A 17,071-nucleotide genomic window follows, 5' to 3' on the forward strand; every position below is an offset into this window, starting at 1 on the left:
CCTAAGCGGCCACTTTCAAAAAGCCTTCACTTTACAATATAATAGAAACACAGCTTTCCACGGGGGGGTGGGGGGGAGACTTTTCTACCTGGAGCAGGGGCTCAGCCGAGCATAAATGTATAAGTCACCCACCATGGAAACTGAAGCTGCAGTCTACACTAGGGAAACCCACAACAGACTCTGACACACTTGCCATATCTTTTTTGCCCACTCTGAATCAATTTTATCAAGAGGAAATTTTATTTTCACATTTGAAGGGATGAAAATAAACCCCCCTTCTCTCCTGCCCCCCCCCCACACCTACTCTCCCAGACAGCTACTAAAAGATTTAACAAGTCACATGGGTACTCTGCCAACAGAACAGGAACTGCACCATCTTCTTTCTGCCTGAAGCAGCTGCTGCCTAAGCCACCAAGACACCTTCAGACTGGAGCACTCTTTTGGCTTCTGTTGACAGGGAGATGTTTGCTGTAGGATTTCTCCAGAGGGCAGGGTGAATCCAAGCCCATGCTTAGAGTACCCAGGACTTGCCTTCTCCCTCTGGTACAGTGTGCTTACCAAGTTCTGTCTCTGCTCTTCCTCCAGAGTAAAAGTCACACAACCAGTCAGACAAGCTGAACCTTTAAACAGGGCCTTCTGCTGGCTTCCAACAGCAGGCGGAGAGCGGAATTGCTGAGATAGAATCACCCAAGTCTGCCTCTTGTGAATTAAGGAACCCTAGTGACAGCTGACCAGAGAAAAGTAGGAGATATGGAGTGGGCGAAAGAGGGGTTTACAGAGAAGGCCTAGAAGAGCTCTCTTAAAAATCAAGACTCCAGCTGGGCAGTGGTAGCGCACACCTTTGATCCCAGCACTTGGGAGGCAGACGCAGGTGGATCTTGGTGAGTTTGAGGCCAGCCTGGTCTACAGAGCCAGTTCCAGGACAGCCAAAATTGTTACACAGAGAAACTCTGTCTCAAAAAAAACCAAAAACGAAAAACAAAACAAAATTAGACTCCATGCAAGATAGGTAAAGTGTTACCCAAGCTTGATGATCTGATCCCCAGAATCCAGGAGTGGGGGAGGGGTGATTTCCAGGACAGCCAGGGCTACAGAGAATCCCTGCTTCGCCCCCGCCCACCCCAAAATCAAGCCTTCTGACAGGACACTGTGACTTACACCTGATTCCTAGCAGTTGAGAGGTGGAGGCCAAGAGTAGATGACACAGTAAGACCCTGACTCAAAAAGCCAATAGTGGTAACAACAAAAAAAAGGCTGAAGACTAAGGGTGGAAAAGATGTCTTGTGGCATCTCACCAGGTATATATATATATGCCTCTTGATGGGAAGGGGGTTGGACCTGTCCACATGGTAGAAGTTAGGTGCAGAGTCACACTACAAAGCAAATGAGCACACAGTGCTGTAAAACTCCAGACTCCAAAGTCATCCAGGACTTAATCAGACACAGGTGCCTACTGCAGAGATAATTGAAGCCTTTGTTCGCTTTACTGCCATGCAGTTTGGGGGTTCCCACTTCAGAAGTCAGTTCTGGTTTGGCTTGTCCACGTAGCTCAAGAGGAAAAGGCTGCAATGCTCAAATTCTGGCTCCCACCTACCTTCTCAGTACTTCAGGACATAGGTCTGACAAAGGCCTTCCTCCTCTCCTGGGGAACTTACCACTGTAGGGAACAGCTAAAATGCCCTCTTCAGAGACCTTCCTCCCAGTTCTCCAGCAAAAGCAGCACCAGTCCTTACCAACCTCCTCCAGAGCTATTCCCAATCTCTAGTTGACAGTAGTTGGTAACAAGAGCATAACCCAGGGAGCCAGACACCTTTGCTCAACACTGGGCTACACCAGACTTAGACATCCACAGGTGCCTTCCTTAATTTGTTATGTTGTTTGTTTGGGCTAAACACAATCAATTTCTTTCTTTTTGAGACAAGTCTCTCTTAGTCTAGGCTGGCCTTGAACTTATGGTTCTTCTTCCTCCAACTCCTCAGTGCCTGAATTAAAGATTTATATTTCTCAGCCCAATCCCTGGGTCCACTGCTGCGCACGTGCTGTGAGGAGTGTCATGAGAATAAAATCTACTGCAGAGGACTGTGTGTAATCAGTTCACAGTGCACCAAGGTAGAATGTTAGTGCACAATGTGTGTGTAGTTATATGTGTATCCATGCTAACCTATGAGGCACAGGTGGAGGCCTGAGGCTGACACGGTGCCAACCTCTTCAACTTCTTCTCTGCCTGTTTTTCTGAGTTGGGGGGTGGTGGTGTTTGCTTGTTTTTCGAGTTAGGGTTTCTCTGGAGCCTGTCCTGGAACTCACTCTGTAGACCAGGCTAGCCTCAAACTCAGAGGTCTGCCTGCCCCTGCCTCTCCAGTGCTTGGATTAAAGGCGTGCACCACCACTGCCTGGCTCTGCAGAGTGTGTGTGTGTGTGTGTGTGTGTGTGTACACCATGTGCCTCTGAGTGCCCAGAGGACAGAAGAGGGTGTGTTGAATTCCATGGAACTGGATTACAGGCAGTTTTGAACAGCTAAGAGGGTGCTGGGAATGGAACCCTGGTCCTCAGCTAGAGAAGTACATACTCTTAGCCACCAAGCAAGCCATCTCTCCAGACTTATTTTTGAGACAGGGTCTCTCACTGAGCCTGGAACTCATGGATTTGATTATACCCGCTGGTCAGTAAGCCCCTAGAATCTGTCTGTCTCCCTGTGCATGTGTACCTATGGTTACAGACTCATGTTATCATGGCTGGCTTATCTATGTGCTCGGGACCCTAAGTCAGGTCCTCATGCTTATACAGCAAACACTTTGCTCACTGATCCAAACATATCCCCAGACCCTTACCTTCTTTATTTACATATGTGTAGAGCCTTTCTTTCTCCACCAACCTCCAACACGATTAAGAACATATAGAATGAGATGGAAAATGGTCTGCATTTGGTCTTCTGACTTCCTTAGTGGCCACAGACCAATCCCAAAACAGTCCCCAAAGGCTCTGGACTCTTGACAAAACTGAACCCATTAGAATCTGAACTGCTATTCCTCAGAAATCTCATGTTTCAACTATGCTTGGAATGTTTGATAGGAAAAGGCATTTATTTTTAGGCAAGAAAGTTGTCTCCTAAAATCCTACAGAACAGGCCGTATTTGGCAAAGACTGCCTTGGGCTTGTTTATCAAAAAGGCCCAAAAATTTCAAGTGGAAGGTAGCTGCTTAGGGAATATCAGTGACCTGTGGGTTTTCTATCCTTACGGTCAAAGCTTGCTCCCTGTTGAGTTTTGGGGGTGCCCCTGTGTGGCAGCAGAAGCCAAGTGTCTCTTCTACACCTTTCTCAATTTTGAACCAAGATCCATTAACCAATCACCCAGAAACTGTCCAGTTCTCAATGGACTGAACACCCTTCCATCAGCGGGCCCATGCCCATCCCAGAGTTACAAAAGCTGGGCATGGTGGCCTATAATCCCAGCACATGGAAGGATGAGACAGAACTGTCGAGAGTTAGAGGCCAGTGAGGATTATGTAGTAACTGATCAGTTAGGGTTTTGTACAAGATCCTTTCTCAAAGTGAGGAGGAGACGCTGGCATGCTAGAGACGTGGCACAGTGGTCGTCTCTGCAGAACATTCATGAGACCCTGGATTTAATCTTGTGTGTGTGCACATGTGTATGTATGTGGGTGTGTGCGCGCGTGTATGTGGGTGTGTGCACGTGTGTATGTGAGGGTGTGTGTGTGCGTGTTTTAAGAAGTGGCCAAGGCAGGTGTGTGGGATGTGTTGTGGGGGAGGGTGGCACACATCTTTAATCCCAAACACTTTGTAAGCAGGGGCAGGCAGATCTCAGTTCTTTGTCAGCCTGGTCCACATAGCAAATTCCAGACGAGTTAGTACTACACAGAATAGACCCTGTCTAGAAAGGGACAAGGAGTGGCTGAGAAGGCCCTGTCCTCACTGCTGTAGGTATTTCCTGACCACCCCACCAAGAGCCACGGGGCTGAACGACTAAAGCCAACATCTCTGAGAAAGACATTTTGATACAGGCCATTCTGTTTTACAGAAAGTCAAATCTACCACAGTCTTGGCAGCACAGCTTAAAAAAAAAAAAAAAAGTAACTGCCTCAGGATCTTGGTGATGTTTACTGTCTGGACACCTTCCAGGACTTGAAAATCTGAATCATGACTGGTTCACAGACAGCCTGTAAGAAGGGCCAATTCATCAGACTGCCCTTGAACCAGCCTGGCAAGTCACTGCTCCCAGACATTTTGAATTTTGAAACTGGGCTTACTTCATAGGCCCAAACTAAAAGATCATTTTAAGTCTTAAAGTTAAAAAAAGAAAGGGAAGGAAAAAAATCCAAGCCTTCCCAAAGTAAGCCATGTCGGCAACAGCCAGAGCAGAACTACTCAGTATTCCAGTCTCATCAGGAGTTTAATGAGCTGAGCATCGTAAAGGAAGGGGAGGGGGGGCGTTCTCAGATGTGGAGTTTTTCTTTTTTTATAATAGTGCTCTTTATTCTCTCTTTGAGTTTGATGGGAACTTTAAGTTTTTAATTTGTGTTTGTGAAAGCAGGCAGGGGTGGGGATAGCTCAGGGGTAGAGCAGTTGCCTAACACATGTGAGGTCCTGGGTTCGACACACAGCACTGAAATAACAAAAGGCCACATAGCTGAAATTCCAACTCTATGCAGACCCTGCAGTAGCTACAAAGCCACCAGCTGCTGTGCACACCCCTTATCAACAAAGTAGGCGGTCCAAATTCTCTTCTTGTCAGGGAACAGAGCCACTCAAGCCCCTACTGGGCACAGCCACTGTGCAGCATGTGGCATTTTCCTGAGACCACCTGGTATATCTTTCTGCCCAGGCCCCTGGGTTGGGTGCAGCACTCTCCCAAATAGTAAGCAAACAGGTTTCCGTGGTGAGAGCAATTAAATACCCTCTATTCACACCAGACTTAGTCAGACAAGAGTGCTAATGTGCTTAACGTGCTCATCTTACACACACACACACACACACAAACACAAAATGACAATGACTGAAGCTAGTTTCCAGCACCGCCTTTGGCCTATAGTGATCAAAGGCTTGTCATCCCTGAGCAGAAGCGCCACAACTCCTCTTCCTGCCTGTGACACTCCCTCAAGCAACCCTGCCGGCCCGCTTGCCATAGCTGGATGCTGAATCACTTTTGCAAGCTTCCTTCCATGATGTTGTCTAACCTCAAATTGGCTTCCTCTAGCATGGTGGGGAGTGAGGGACACATTTCACTGTTTGAAACATTTGCAAGTTGCACTCTAGAGAAACTGCACCTTGTGTACGTGGGGCCGGTTGCCTATGAACCACCCACTCAGAAAGAAAACCCACTAGAAAGTCAGCGAAAGACATCACTCAGCCCCACACCTTTGAGGGGAAAACTTTAAAAAGCATGAAACAAACCACAATGTCGCCTTTCTTTCTGTCTGCAGCAAAGACACAAATGCTATTGTACTACTGGTGTTCCAGCACCCATTCAGTCATTGCGACACCATCACAAGGATATTTCCCAAGATGACTTCACTGCATTCCACGGGGCAGGAACTGCCATTTCCAACTACTACTGCCCCACGTCTGTGGTTCTACTAGAAGACAAAGAAACTGTTCTGCTCCGATATTTGGAAGAAAAAACATTTTGGTAAGTCTTTTTTAACTCCACAGAACACGGTTTCCCTTCTAGATGGTGCAGCAGTATGTTCTACTCATTGCAGTGACCAGGATTCCAGCACGCAGGACTAAGAAAACTGAGGCCTTGAAGAGAAGCTACGTGTGGAGCAAGTGACAACTCACATTCTTTTTTTTAATTAAACACACACACAATTTTCTTTTTTTGATTTTTCAAGACAGAATTTCACTGTGTAGCAACCCTAACTGTCCTAGAACTAGCTTTGTAGACTAGCCTGACCTCAAACTCAGAGATCCGCCTGTCTCTGCCTTAAAAGTGCTGGAATCAAAGGTGTACCATGCCCACCACCGCCCGGTTAATTTATTTTTATTTTATGTGCATTGGTGTTTTGCCTGCATCTATGTCTGTGTGAGGGTGTCAGAAACCCTGGAATTGAAGTTACAGACAGTTGTGAGCTGCCCTGTGGGTGCTGGGAATTGAACCTGGATCCTCTGAAAGAGCAGCCAGTGCTTTTAACCACTGAGCCACTGTTATAGCCCCCAGACAACTCACATTTTTATATTTATAATATGGTCTGTAATCTTAGCAGTTGGGAAGCAGATGCAGAATGGCCAGTCTGGGGCCATTCTAGTTTATACATCATAATCCTGTCTCAAAAGACCAGAAGGGGACCTAGAGATGGAGTGGTAGCCAATGGCAGAAACTGGGCAAGGCAGCAATGCCTCTAATACCAGCACCAGGGAGGGAGGCAGAGACAGGAAAAGTCATCTTCAGCTACATATTGAATTTGAGACAGCCTGGGCTACATCAGAGTCTGCCACAAAAAGAAAAACAGAAAACAAAATTGGGAAGAGGGGAGTTGAGCATGGATGAATCAAGGATCATCCAATCCTGAGCAAATCTGGTGGGACATTTAAGGGACTGAGTATTCCTGGGTGAGTCACTGCTCTGCCCACTTCCGGAAATGTTTCTGGGGTGAGATGAGATAAAGTTTTTCCGAAGGCGGCAGGCATACAAGGATGTTCAGCATTGTCCACATCCTCTGTGCAGCCTGAACTATGTGGAGGTTACTCCCTTCAAGTCACCGTTAACCTGGTGACTTCAGAAAAGGGTCTTCAATACCTGCTAGCATGTAAAACCCTCTGAACAAGGGAGTCGGCCTTGGACCAGAGTCTCTGGCCGGAATAGGATCTCGCTGAACCTAACATTCTTTTGTTCTTCATGATTTTTTTTTTTACAGTTCCCTTTATTTAGTGCCAGGGAAACCAAATCTGTCAGACACCACATGATTTCCCTCTTTTTAAAAAAGGATTTTAGTCCCAAGCATGGTGGTGCACACCGCTAATCCTAGCTCTCAGGAGGCAGAGACAAGTGGATCTCTGGGAATTCCAAACCCACCTGGCACTGCATGGTTAGACCCTGTCTCAAGAAAACTTAGTGTCTCATGTAGCCCGGGTTGGCCATAAGCTCAGCATGCAGCTGAGGATGACTTTCAACTCTGTCTCCCTTTGTCTCTGCCTCCCAGTACTGGGATTACAGGCACGCGCCATCACTTCCAGTTTTCAATTTATTCTTTATTTTACTTATGTTTTCGAGACAGGGTTTCTCTGTGTAGCCCTAGAACGAACTCTGTAGACCAGGCTGGCCTCAAACTCAAGAGATCAGCCTGCCTCTGCCTCCCAAGTGCTGGGATAAAGATGTTCGCCACCACCAATCGGCTCAATTTTTTTTAAAGCCTAAAAAAGTTCAAGTTGACTAAGTACATAAGGTAACGATGGATATGGAATTGTTTAGGAGATTGAGGTAATTGCAGAGACTATAGGGTCAGTCAGTCTGCACACACACTCCCCAGCTATTGGTTAGGGAATGTGTGGGTAGGAAAGGTCATTCCAAAAACACAGGAGCAAGGACAACAGGTGGTTAAGTAGCAAGTCCCTTGTAAGGTCAGTCAGCAGCCTTTCAGGTAACATTCAATACATCATAGCTAAGAAAAAGGCCATGGGTCTCCATCGACCAGCTTCTGAGGACTTTCTGCAGACAATCCAAGTTAATGCCTCTGTTTACAAGAAAGAGAAGGATGTAAAAAAACAGCCAAAGGGGGCGGAGTGGGGTGCACAGCATTAAAATAAATGTCTCAGGGACTTTTCTAATCCCAGGGGGATTGCTCCTGGGCTGAAACTCCTCAAGCACTCAAACCAGGGCACCAGGTTTTATTCATCTATACAGAGATGGCACTTTCTGTCAGAAAGCCCCTCCCTCCCCAGACAGTCTGCCACACCTCCTCTTTAAAAAAGAGGTTACAACTGAAAAATACTGCTTCTCTTTGAATTGTTCAATTTAGACTCCAGATACCTGGGCAATAGATTAAAATGTCCCTCGTGAACCTTCTTGAAGTGGTGTTAAGTGCTGTCCTGCCACTTTCTGATACTTTATAACAAAGCTGCCCGTCTACACTGCCAACACTGTAACTACATTTCCTTATAACTCTGCTTTGATGTTTCAACCAACTTGAGCTCTCGAACTACCCAGGTAATAAAGACTTCTTTCACTAGTCCAGGGACGATGGCTTTGTATCTGCCTCCATCTCCGCTTTAATAGGTCAGTGTTTCAGTTACCTTATCCACTGAATCGCCAACTTGCTATTATCACTAGCCTCTCATTTCCATGAGAAAGGTGGAGAAAAAAAATCTTGAACAAGGTAATGTGAGTGTTTTTATTATTCTGTAAGACTAAACATATAAATAAAGGCAACGGAAGGAAACTGAGGGAAAGGAGCTGAGTGCTGGGAACAGGGACACGGAGAACAAAGGAAACAAGAACACGCAGGTGGACACTGAGTTGGGACACACAAGCAAGCAGGACCGGGAGATCAGCATCTTGATATTCTGACTATTCAGACACCTGAAAATAAGTGGGACTACAGCAAACAGATGTTGGCTTATTTTCTCCCCTTCAATGTACCAGCAGCAGCAGCAAAGCAATAAAAAAAAAAAAAAAAAAAAAAAAAAAAAAAAAGGAGATCTGGTCAAAGGCTTGTGCAATTCCCAGCACACTATAAATCAGATGACAAAAGCCTAGAGTGTTCATCTCAACAGCCTCTCAAATTCCTTGGGCCTTCCCAAACTGATGCTTTTTTTTGGCTCCCTCCTCCTGGCTGTCATCTGCTAGACAGCACTGCCAGATAACCTGTACTACACACTCACTTAAATCTGGAAAGGTCGCTGTCTGGCCAAAGTTGGCCATGAATTGAGTGTATGTTGAAATGGCAAAACTCTCCTTACCGGCTTGTTAGGTTTAGACTTGGAATCTAAGACTAAAGGCCCTGCTCCCCTGCCGGGTGATGAAGTGAATATGTTAGCTGCAAGGATGTATTTTAACTGATCTCCCAGCTAGCCTCCCCCTTGGATGGGAAGACAAAGTATCACAGCCTCACTTCCTGGTGGGCTTTTTGATGTGTTTTTTTCTTTTTCTTTAAGACAGGATTTTGAAGCCGGGCGGTGGTGGCGCACGCCTTTAATCCCAGCACTCGGGAGGCAGAGGCAGGCGGATCTCTGTGAGTTCGAGACCAGCCTGGTCTACAAGAGCTAGTTCCAGGACAGGCTCCAAAGCCACAGAGAAACCCTGTCTCGAAAAACCAAAAAAAAAAAAAAAAAAAAGACAGGATTTTGTTATGCAGCCCTAACAGAACTTAAACTCTTTGTAGACTGGCCTTGAACTCGTCTATAATCCTCCCGACTCTGCCTCCAGTGAGCATATAAGTGTGCGCCACCATGCCCAGCTGAGTCTTTCTAAATAGCCCAGGCTTGCCTCCAACTCTAATGATCCTCCCGCTTCAGCACTCTGAATGCTGGGCTCACAAACATGTGCTGTGATTCTCCTGGGTTGCTTTTGCCCACTAACACTTTCACCCAACTTTCCCTGCAAGGCCAAGCAATTGACTGCCACTAAATGAAAGCTTTTAGCATGCCTTCTAACTGGAGAATGAGTCAGTTCCTGCTGCCAAAGAAGCCTCCCAGTTGGTCTCAGAAGCTGGAACCAGAGAGGGCGTTGCAAAAGGTAAAAGGCAACCCCTGGGCCACACCCTATACTGCCTAGGATTAGTAAAGTGGTAGATGCCACCCCGGGCCACAGCCAGATCTCAACTCTCAACTAAGCAAGAAGAAGCCTACCCTTTCAGAAACTTTTCATTTCTTTTTTGTTTTTATTTTGTTTTATTTTATTTTGGGGGGACAGAATTTCTCTGTAGCTTTGGAGCCTGCCCTGGAAGTCACTCTTGTATACCAGACTGACCTGAAACTCACAGAGATCCGCTTGCCTTTGCCTCCCGAGTGCAGGGATTAAAGGTGTGTGCCACTACTGGCTGGCTTTTTTCTTGTCTTTTGAACTAGGGTCATACCCTATTTATGCCCATGCTGGTAGGTCCTGAACTTGAGATCTGTCTGACTCAAGATCCTGAGTGCTGGGCTTACAGGAGAACACACATTTTCCAGCAGGACGGAAGGAACAGGATGTTGGCTGCTGAGGCGCTTCCTCCTCTCTCTTCTCCCAAGAGGGCACAGAGCACATATATTCACCCAGATCACATACTTACTCTTGTTTCCAGAGGACAACCCAGTTTGGCTACTTTTTTTGTTGTTGTTAAGTATGTTATTCAATTTCAAAAGCTGCTAAGGAGCTGTTAGTCTTAGCCAGCTCCTTAGAGAGGAACAATTAGAGTAATGGAGCAAAATACCAGATGGCTACTTTGGGGTCTAAAAGAAAAAATGGCGGGGCTGGCTTACAAAAAACAAAACACTATCAGAACTTTCAAATAATTAACTCACATTTAATACAGGCTGAGCCAAAGGTCAGGGTCTAACCCTGAGGTCCGTAAACAATGGTGTGCCAGTGAACACTCAAGCTCAGAACAAGGCGTTTCCTCTTACTGTGAGGAGAGAACTCAGCCTTCCACAGAAGCAGGGGAAGACATGTGAGGACAGAGGTCTACAGCCACGCAATCCTAAGGATGACCAGTACCTGAACGGGACAAATTAGGAAAGGGAACTAAGGACTCTTGATTGCTCAAGGGTTTGCTTATAGGCCTATAGTTCCAAGCTACTCAGGAGAATGAGACATATGAATCACCTGAGCCCGGGATTCAGGGACGGCCTGAACATAAACCTATAGACTAAAACAGTAATACTAAAACCTTCTTAAATCCTTTTTGTTGTTGTTTGTTGCTTTTTGGTGGGGGATCAAGACAGAGTTTCACTATAGCTTTGGAGCCTGTCCTGTAACTCGTTCTGTAGACCAGGCTGGCCTCAAACTCAGAGATCCTCCTGCCACTGTTGGGATTAAAGGCGTGCTCCACTGCCACCCAACAATACTTTTTTAAAGACCAGATCAGTCCCGTCCATCCAGAGTGTGCATGGCTGCCAAGGAACACCTGCTGCATAACCTCCATATTGATGATGCCTTGGGTATGGGGACCCTAGGATTCAGAGCAACAGCTTACAGACACATTCTTGACCTGGGCCAACTCCTGCTTCAGCTGCTGCAGTCACAGAGTCTGAGTGTGCAGACAAGTACAGCCAGGACTGTCACTTTCCTTGTACCAGGAGAGGCGAGAAAGGTGATCTGTCATTCACACTCACAAAGGTTGTACATAAGCATGGTAAAGGCACAGCCACAAAACAAAAGAGGAAAGACCCAGCCATCTTACTGGGGATTGGGTCGGAGGCTCTTGAAGGAAGGAAATAAGGCACCCACTGATAGATTCCTTTGAAGACCCCTTTCCCCACTGCCCCCGCGCAGGCCAGGGTACAGAGGTAAAGCAATGCTTTTCCCCTAAAGGACAGCTAAGTGTAAATATTTGCTGCAGTGGGTTATAAAGCAAGCTCACTAGAGCCAGGCCCTTAGAACGCTGAAGCAACTGCAGGCAGAGGACGGTATAAGCCACCCTGGTCTTCCACCTTTCCTGGATGGGAAGGAAGGAGCCAGGAAGGAGCAGGTGGGAATGACACAGGCAGCAACGGGTTCTGGTGAGTTCTGGTTCCTGCCAGGGCCTGAATGCACAGCAGTCTCACCATGTGGGTTCCCTTAAGGGTGGGACAGAAAGAGGGAACCACCAAAGGTTGGTGGAAGATGTGAAAGTAGGGTGCCCTTCTAGCATCTAAGAAACAAAGGGGGTGGGGGCATGGCGGCAGCACATTTTCTTAAACATTAACTGTGATCCAGTTTCCTTCCAACTTTCAAAGTCTTTCGGCCACTTTCAATCTTTTCCAATCTGGTATGGCCTCAGGCAATAAATTATTGTTGGAATCCAGACTAGATCTCCCCTTCCTTTGAAAATGTACCCATTCACCAGCTAGCTCAACTGAGAGACACCAACACCACTGCTACTTGCCACCCGTTACGACTGCTCATTGCTGACATTGGTGATTGAGCCAAAGTTACACTAGGCCCCACCTCAGGCTGCCCAGTCACAGAGCACCAACTCCCTAGAGTCTGCCCCCAGGGAGGTCTGGGAAATGTCACCAAACCGGCTCTCTCCCACATCCTCAGGGTCCCGCTCCCAGCTCCCAACGTCCAAATTCCTTGCAGATCCCCTTTGCAAAGTCACCAAGAGGGTCTTTCTGATCCTCTCCCATTTTATACTCACATTGCCCTAAGAGATCAAGGGTCTTGTCAAAGCTACAGTGCCCATCAGAACATTACAAATCTGGAGAGAAAGTCTCAAACTTTAGAATGCATGAAATCGCTTCTAATTTCAACTACCTCCCACCCTCGTCACACACTCGTGAACTCCCACACACTCTCACCCACTCAACACACCCTTCTTTAGCTCTGCCTGAATACATTCACACCCTCTCTCATCAGAGCTCCCCTCAACCACTTTAGACCCCAGTCCCCATCACCACCCGTGGTCTCCTACTCTGACCTTCCCGTTTGCCACTGTGGCTGCTCTTCTACACTGCCTCCTCACCTCACAGTATCCTCAGAAAACACTGCCTAGCATAGCAGTCCCTTCCCTGACCCCCTTCCCATCCGAAGCCACTACTCTCCCTGAGCACTTATTTCGTCCTTATCGAACAAAACAACCCCTTTCTCAGGCTCTGCATCGTCCAGGGCCTTATAACCACACTTCCATTTTCCCAAGCTAACCTCCTTCCTTCATCCTGCATTCCAGCTCTCACTGTCTCCCTCCAGTCTCACCCTTACTGGACTACATTTCCCTCGTGTGCCTGGAACTCCTTCCTGTTTCACCACCTCTCCCTTCTTCAAAGCACCCACAAACACTGTTGGGCCTCTCCATCAATATTCCACTTCTTTACCGACCAACCTTCTCTTCCCTTTACAACAGGGCACTCTCAGTAATTCTCACCCCTTTCACAAATACCTCGTGCCTAGGCCCCACTGGAAAATAAATAAACCCGACCTTCTCAGACCCCTAGTCCCATCGGACCATCTTACCATCCCTAGCCAGACTCCTTAGCCCCCCTTCTTCACCTTCCCTGATTCTTCATCTCTTCTAGAACTCACAAACACACACAAAGGCTTCCGCAATTCCAATCTCTGATTCTCTGACCTCCAGACCATCTCCTCCACCCCGGGGTTCCAAAAACCCCCAAGTACTACCCAGGCTCCCCAATTCCCTTCCCCGACCCCGTTGCTTCCCTGGGCCCTCCCAACCTTCCTCTGACCCTGCAATTCCGCCTTAAAACCCAGTTCTATTTCAATTTTACGATCATCACCTCAGTTGCCCCAGTTCCCCGCCCAGCCTTCCACAGCCTTCGACAGGTTTCCCGGATCTCATACCTAGCCTCCACTTTTTTTTTTTCCTCCAGACTGCCAACTGCTTCCTCAACCTCTGCTATCCTTCTCCGGGACTCCAAATCCCTTCCCGGTCCCGCTAACTGTTCTCAGGACACCCCCCCATCCAGCGCCTCCCCGCACCCCCTCCCCCGCAGGACGCCACCCAGTGCGCACCTTGCGCTGCTGCTTCTCCCAGGCCGGGTCCAACAGCAGGTCCCGGTCCCAGTCATCCTCCTGGGCCATGTAGTCGCCCATGCTGCCGCCGCCGCCCGCGCCATTGCCGCCGCTGCTTGGGCCATACTGGTACGCCTGGTTCGCCGCGTGGTAGTCCACCATACCGCCGCCTCTCGCTAGCCCGCCAGCCGGTCCGCTCCCGCCTCAGCTCCCGCCCCTGTGCCGGAGCCTCCGACTCAGCCGCCGCTTCAGCAGCTTTCAGCCCGCCCAAGACTGACGCCTGCGCGCTACGCTCGCGACGCCTGCGCACTGAGCCGCCGCCGCCGCCCTCCCGCGCGCGCGCACCTGAGGAGCCGAGTCCGACCCCAGACGTTCGGCGCCTGCGCAGAACACACCTCCGGCCGCCCGCCTAGCGTGGGAGCCCAGGCGCCTCTCTCGCGTGAATGCGCGCGCCCGCAGACCCCCGCCGCGCGCGCCTTTCCACGGTGGGCGGAGCCCAAGTCATGAATGATTCATAAGGCGGGGCTCGTTGTCCGGCTTTAACCTGTTTCGGGGTGGAAAGTGTTCCCATTCAGCCATTCAGACGTAATCAAGATTTATTGGCTGCCTACTGTGTGCGAAACCCTTTTTTATGCTTAGGCCCTAAAGAAGTCAGAAAAAGCCCCTCATGAAACTATCGTCTAGAATCCCTGCATTATGGTACATGGGCCCTCTGGTCTCAGGCCGCTGAGACTGAAGGATAGATATAGCATGCTTGGGGCCAGCCTAGGTTATATGGGAGACCCCTGCCTCAAATCAAATAAATGGTTGAGCTTAAAGCTAGGCATGGTGACAAATACCTGTATCTTCAACATTTGGGGGTGTGGGCAGAAGGATCAGAAATTCAAGGCCAGACTTGGCATACAGCAAGTTTGAATCTAGAGGGCTATATGAGGACTCTCTTTAAAAAAAAAAAAAAAAAAAAAAAAAAGGAAATAAATGGTAAATGGGCTGGACTACAAAGTCTTTAGGGTAGGTTCATGGAAAATTATATTTAAAGAAAACTCTCGAAGGATTCACAAGATAGACATGGAGTTGGGTTAGACTGGAATAGATGGACTATAACAGTAGCCAGCTGGGAAAGCAGAGGATCTTTTTGGACTTGTCTGTCCTCATTCAACAAACACTAAACACCTACAATGTGCAGGCGCTGGCCATCTAGGGACAGAAAGAAAAGCCAAATCAATTATCAAATGACTAATCTTGTAGTGGAGGTGGGCAACAGTAAGAAACGTGGAAACTAGGCTTGGTGGTGCACGCCTTTAATCCCAGCATTCAAGGCCAGCCTGGTCTGCAGAGTGAGTTCCAGGAAAGCCAGCACTACAAAGAGGAACCTTGTCTCCAAAAGACCAAAATGCAAACAAGAAAGAAAGAAAAGAAGCACACATGGGGAAAAAATGGTGCCTCATTAACAGGCATCTGAAATCTGACTTGTTGTCCAGGTCCCCTCCATCTTTAAACACAGATGCCGGCTTCATCTTCTCTCTCTACAGGGTTTCTTCAAAAGCGACAGTCAGCAGCCATCGTCCCTGCAGCCTTCTCCCTGCCTTCCTCTTTCTTCTCCCTCCACTCCAGCCCCCAGTTTGCTGCTGTTTTTATTATTATTATTATTATTATTATTATTATTATTATTATTATCATTATTATTTAGTTTTAGTTTTTCGAGACAGGGTTTCCCTGTAGTTTTTGATGCCTGTCCTGGAACTAATTCTTGTAGACCAGACTGGCCTCAAACTCACAAAGATCTGGCTGCTTCCGCCTCCCGAGTACTGGAATTAAAGGGATGTGCCACCACCGCCCAGTTGTTTTTTTGTTTTTTTAATTTACATTTATTTATTGTGCGGGAGCAGGAGTGAGCGTGACACATGTGGAGGTCAGACAGAGTTTATCCTCTGCATCTACCACTGGGGGTCCTGGGAATCCTGGGTTGGACCTTCAGGCTGGGCCACGTGGCTTGCTAACCCCTTCTCTTGAGGAATCTTTTCTTTCCCCCTGAACTGGAGATTAAAGTTAGGATCTGCCAGATGAGCCCTCTGCCAATGGAACCTTATCTCCAGCTTTTTTTTTTCCTTTGTATTTTGAAGTAAAGTCTCACTAAATTGCCCACATTGGCCTAGGCCTTGGGATAATCCTGCAGCAGCCCCCGGAGTAGCTGGGATCACTGACTATACGGCCAGGCCTCCCCCTCCTCTAGAAAACACACATTCGTCTGAGTCTGGAGGATTTCACTTGACATGACGGTTTCCATTCCACGTTTTCTTTTCTTTGAGGCAGAGCTTCTCTGTGTAATCCTGGCTGCCCTGAAACTTGCTCTGTAGACCAGGCTGGTCCTGAACTCAGAGTTCTGCCTCACAGAGGCCAGGCTCTGCCTCCTGAATGCTGGGGTTAAAGGCACCGCTCAACCTCCACTTTTTCTTACGTGTGGAAATTTGGTTCTCATGCCGGCATAGGTTTTAAAATAGTAAGAGTTTCTATTTACTATGGGGGAAGGTCCTGGGGTTTCAGACCCAGCGGGTCCTCCACATCCGGGTCCTCGTTTTCCTCTCAGCCTACCTTCCACTCTCTCCCTAGCTTGCTGGCCTCCTCGCTCCTGCCTCCTGACCGAAAGCTCCTAAGCTTGCAAGGCCTTTGCACACAGTACCGTGTTGTCTGTCTGCTGTACTTTCCCCACATTCCGAATCTCCATGACTCACAGCCTCCTCTTCTGCAGATCTCTGCTCTTCCAAGAGCCCGTCCCTGACCGCTTTGTAGAAAATAGCTTTGTGGGTTGGAGGAGTGGAGGAGTGTTTTGTTGGAGCTCTCCAGAGAGGGATTGGGGGTGTGCCTCGGTTGGTAAAGCCTAGAATCCAGTAGTGAGGGTTTGGGAGCATGGCTCAGTGGTAAAGCGTTTAGCTAGAATCCAGCAGTGAGGGCCTGCGGGCATGGCCTACAGGTTGAATGCTTGCCTAACTAGAGGTGCTTAAGTTGCATTCAGACATCCGCTAAACAAGAACTGCCTCCTGCACCTTTGTCCGTAATACTTTTCACCTTTTAACACTGTTGATTCATTGCTGTTCTGTCTTGGCTGTTTCTTTCCCCAAAATAGCAACCCACAAGGGAGGGAAAGGGACCTTTGCTTCAGACTCTGGTCTAGCCCTGGCCTCTGAAGCAGTGTCTGGTACCCAGAGGAAACTTACTAATCCCAAGTGAATTTATGAATGAATGGACTGAAAACCAGGTGTGTCACTCAGGTCTACAGCTACAACACTCAGGAGGATCTTCTAGTTCAAGGTCAGCCTGGGTTACAAGGAGACCTTGTTAACAAAACAAAACCCAAACACTGCTGCAATTAGAGGCTGGTGAGATAGTTCAGCAGGTAAAGATAATGCCAAGCCTAATGTCTTAGGGTTTCTTTTTTTTTTTTTTTTTGGTTTTTCGAGACAGGGTTTCCCT

The 17,071-nt window shown here is 47.9% G+C and overlaps 1 protein-coding gene across 1 annotated transcript in view; it reads right to left on the bottom strand.

Moving 5' to 3' along the window:
- Window positions 1–13,889, bottom strand: part of Actn4 (actinin alpha 4) — a 65,261-nt gene extending 51,372 nt beyond the window's left edge. Inside the window, exon 1 of the mRNA XM_038338783.2 lies at window positions 13,601–13,889. Coding sequence (XP_038194711.1) covers window positions 13,601–13,762 — 162 coding nt within the window. The 5' untranslated portion in view covers window positions 13,763–13,889. The remainder of the gene's footprint in view (window positions 1–13,600) is intronic.
- Window positions 13,890–17,071: the final 3,182 nt, after the last annotated feature.

Source organism: Arvicola amphibius, chromosome 8 (genome assembly GCF_903992535.2).
Source record: "Arvicola amphibius chromosome 8, mArvAmp1.2, whole genome shotgun sequence".
Lineage (NCBI taxonomy): Eukaryota > Metazoa > Chordata > Mammalia > Rodentia > Cricetidae > Arvicola > Arvicola amphibius.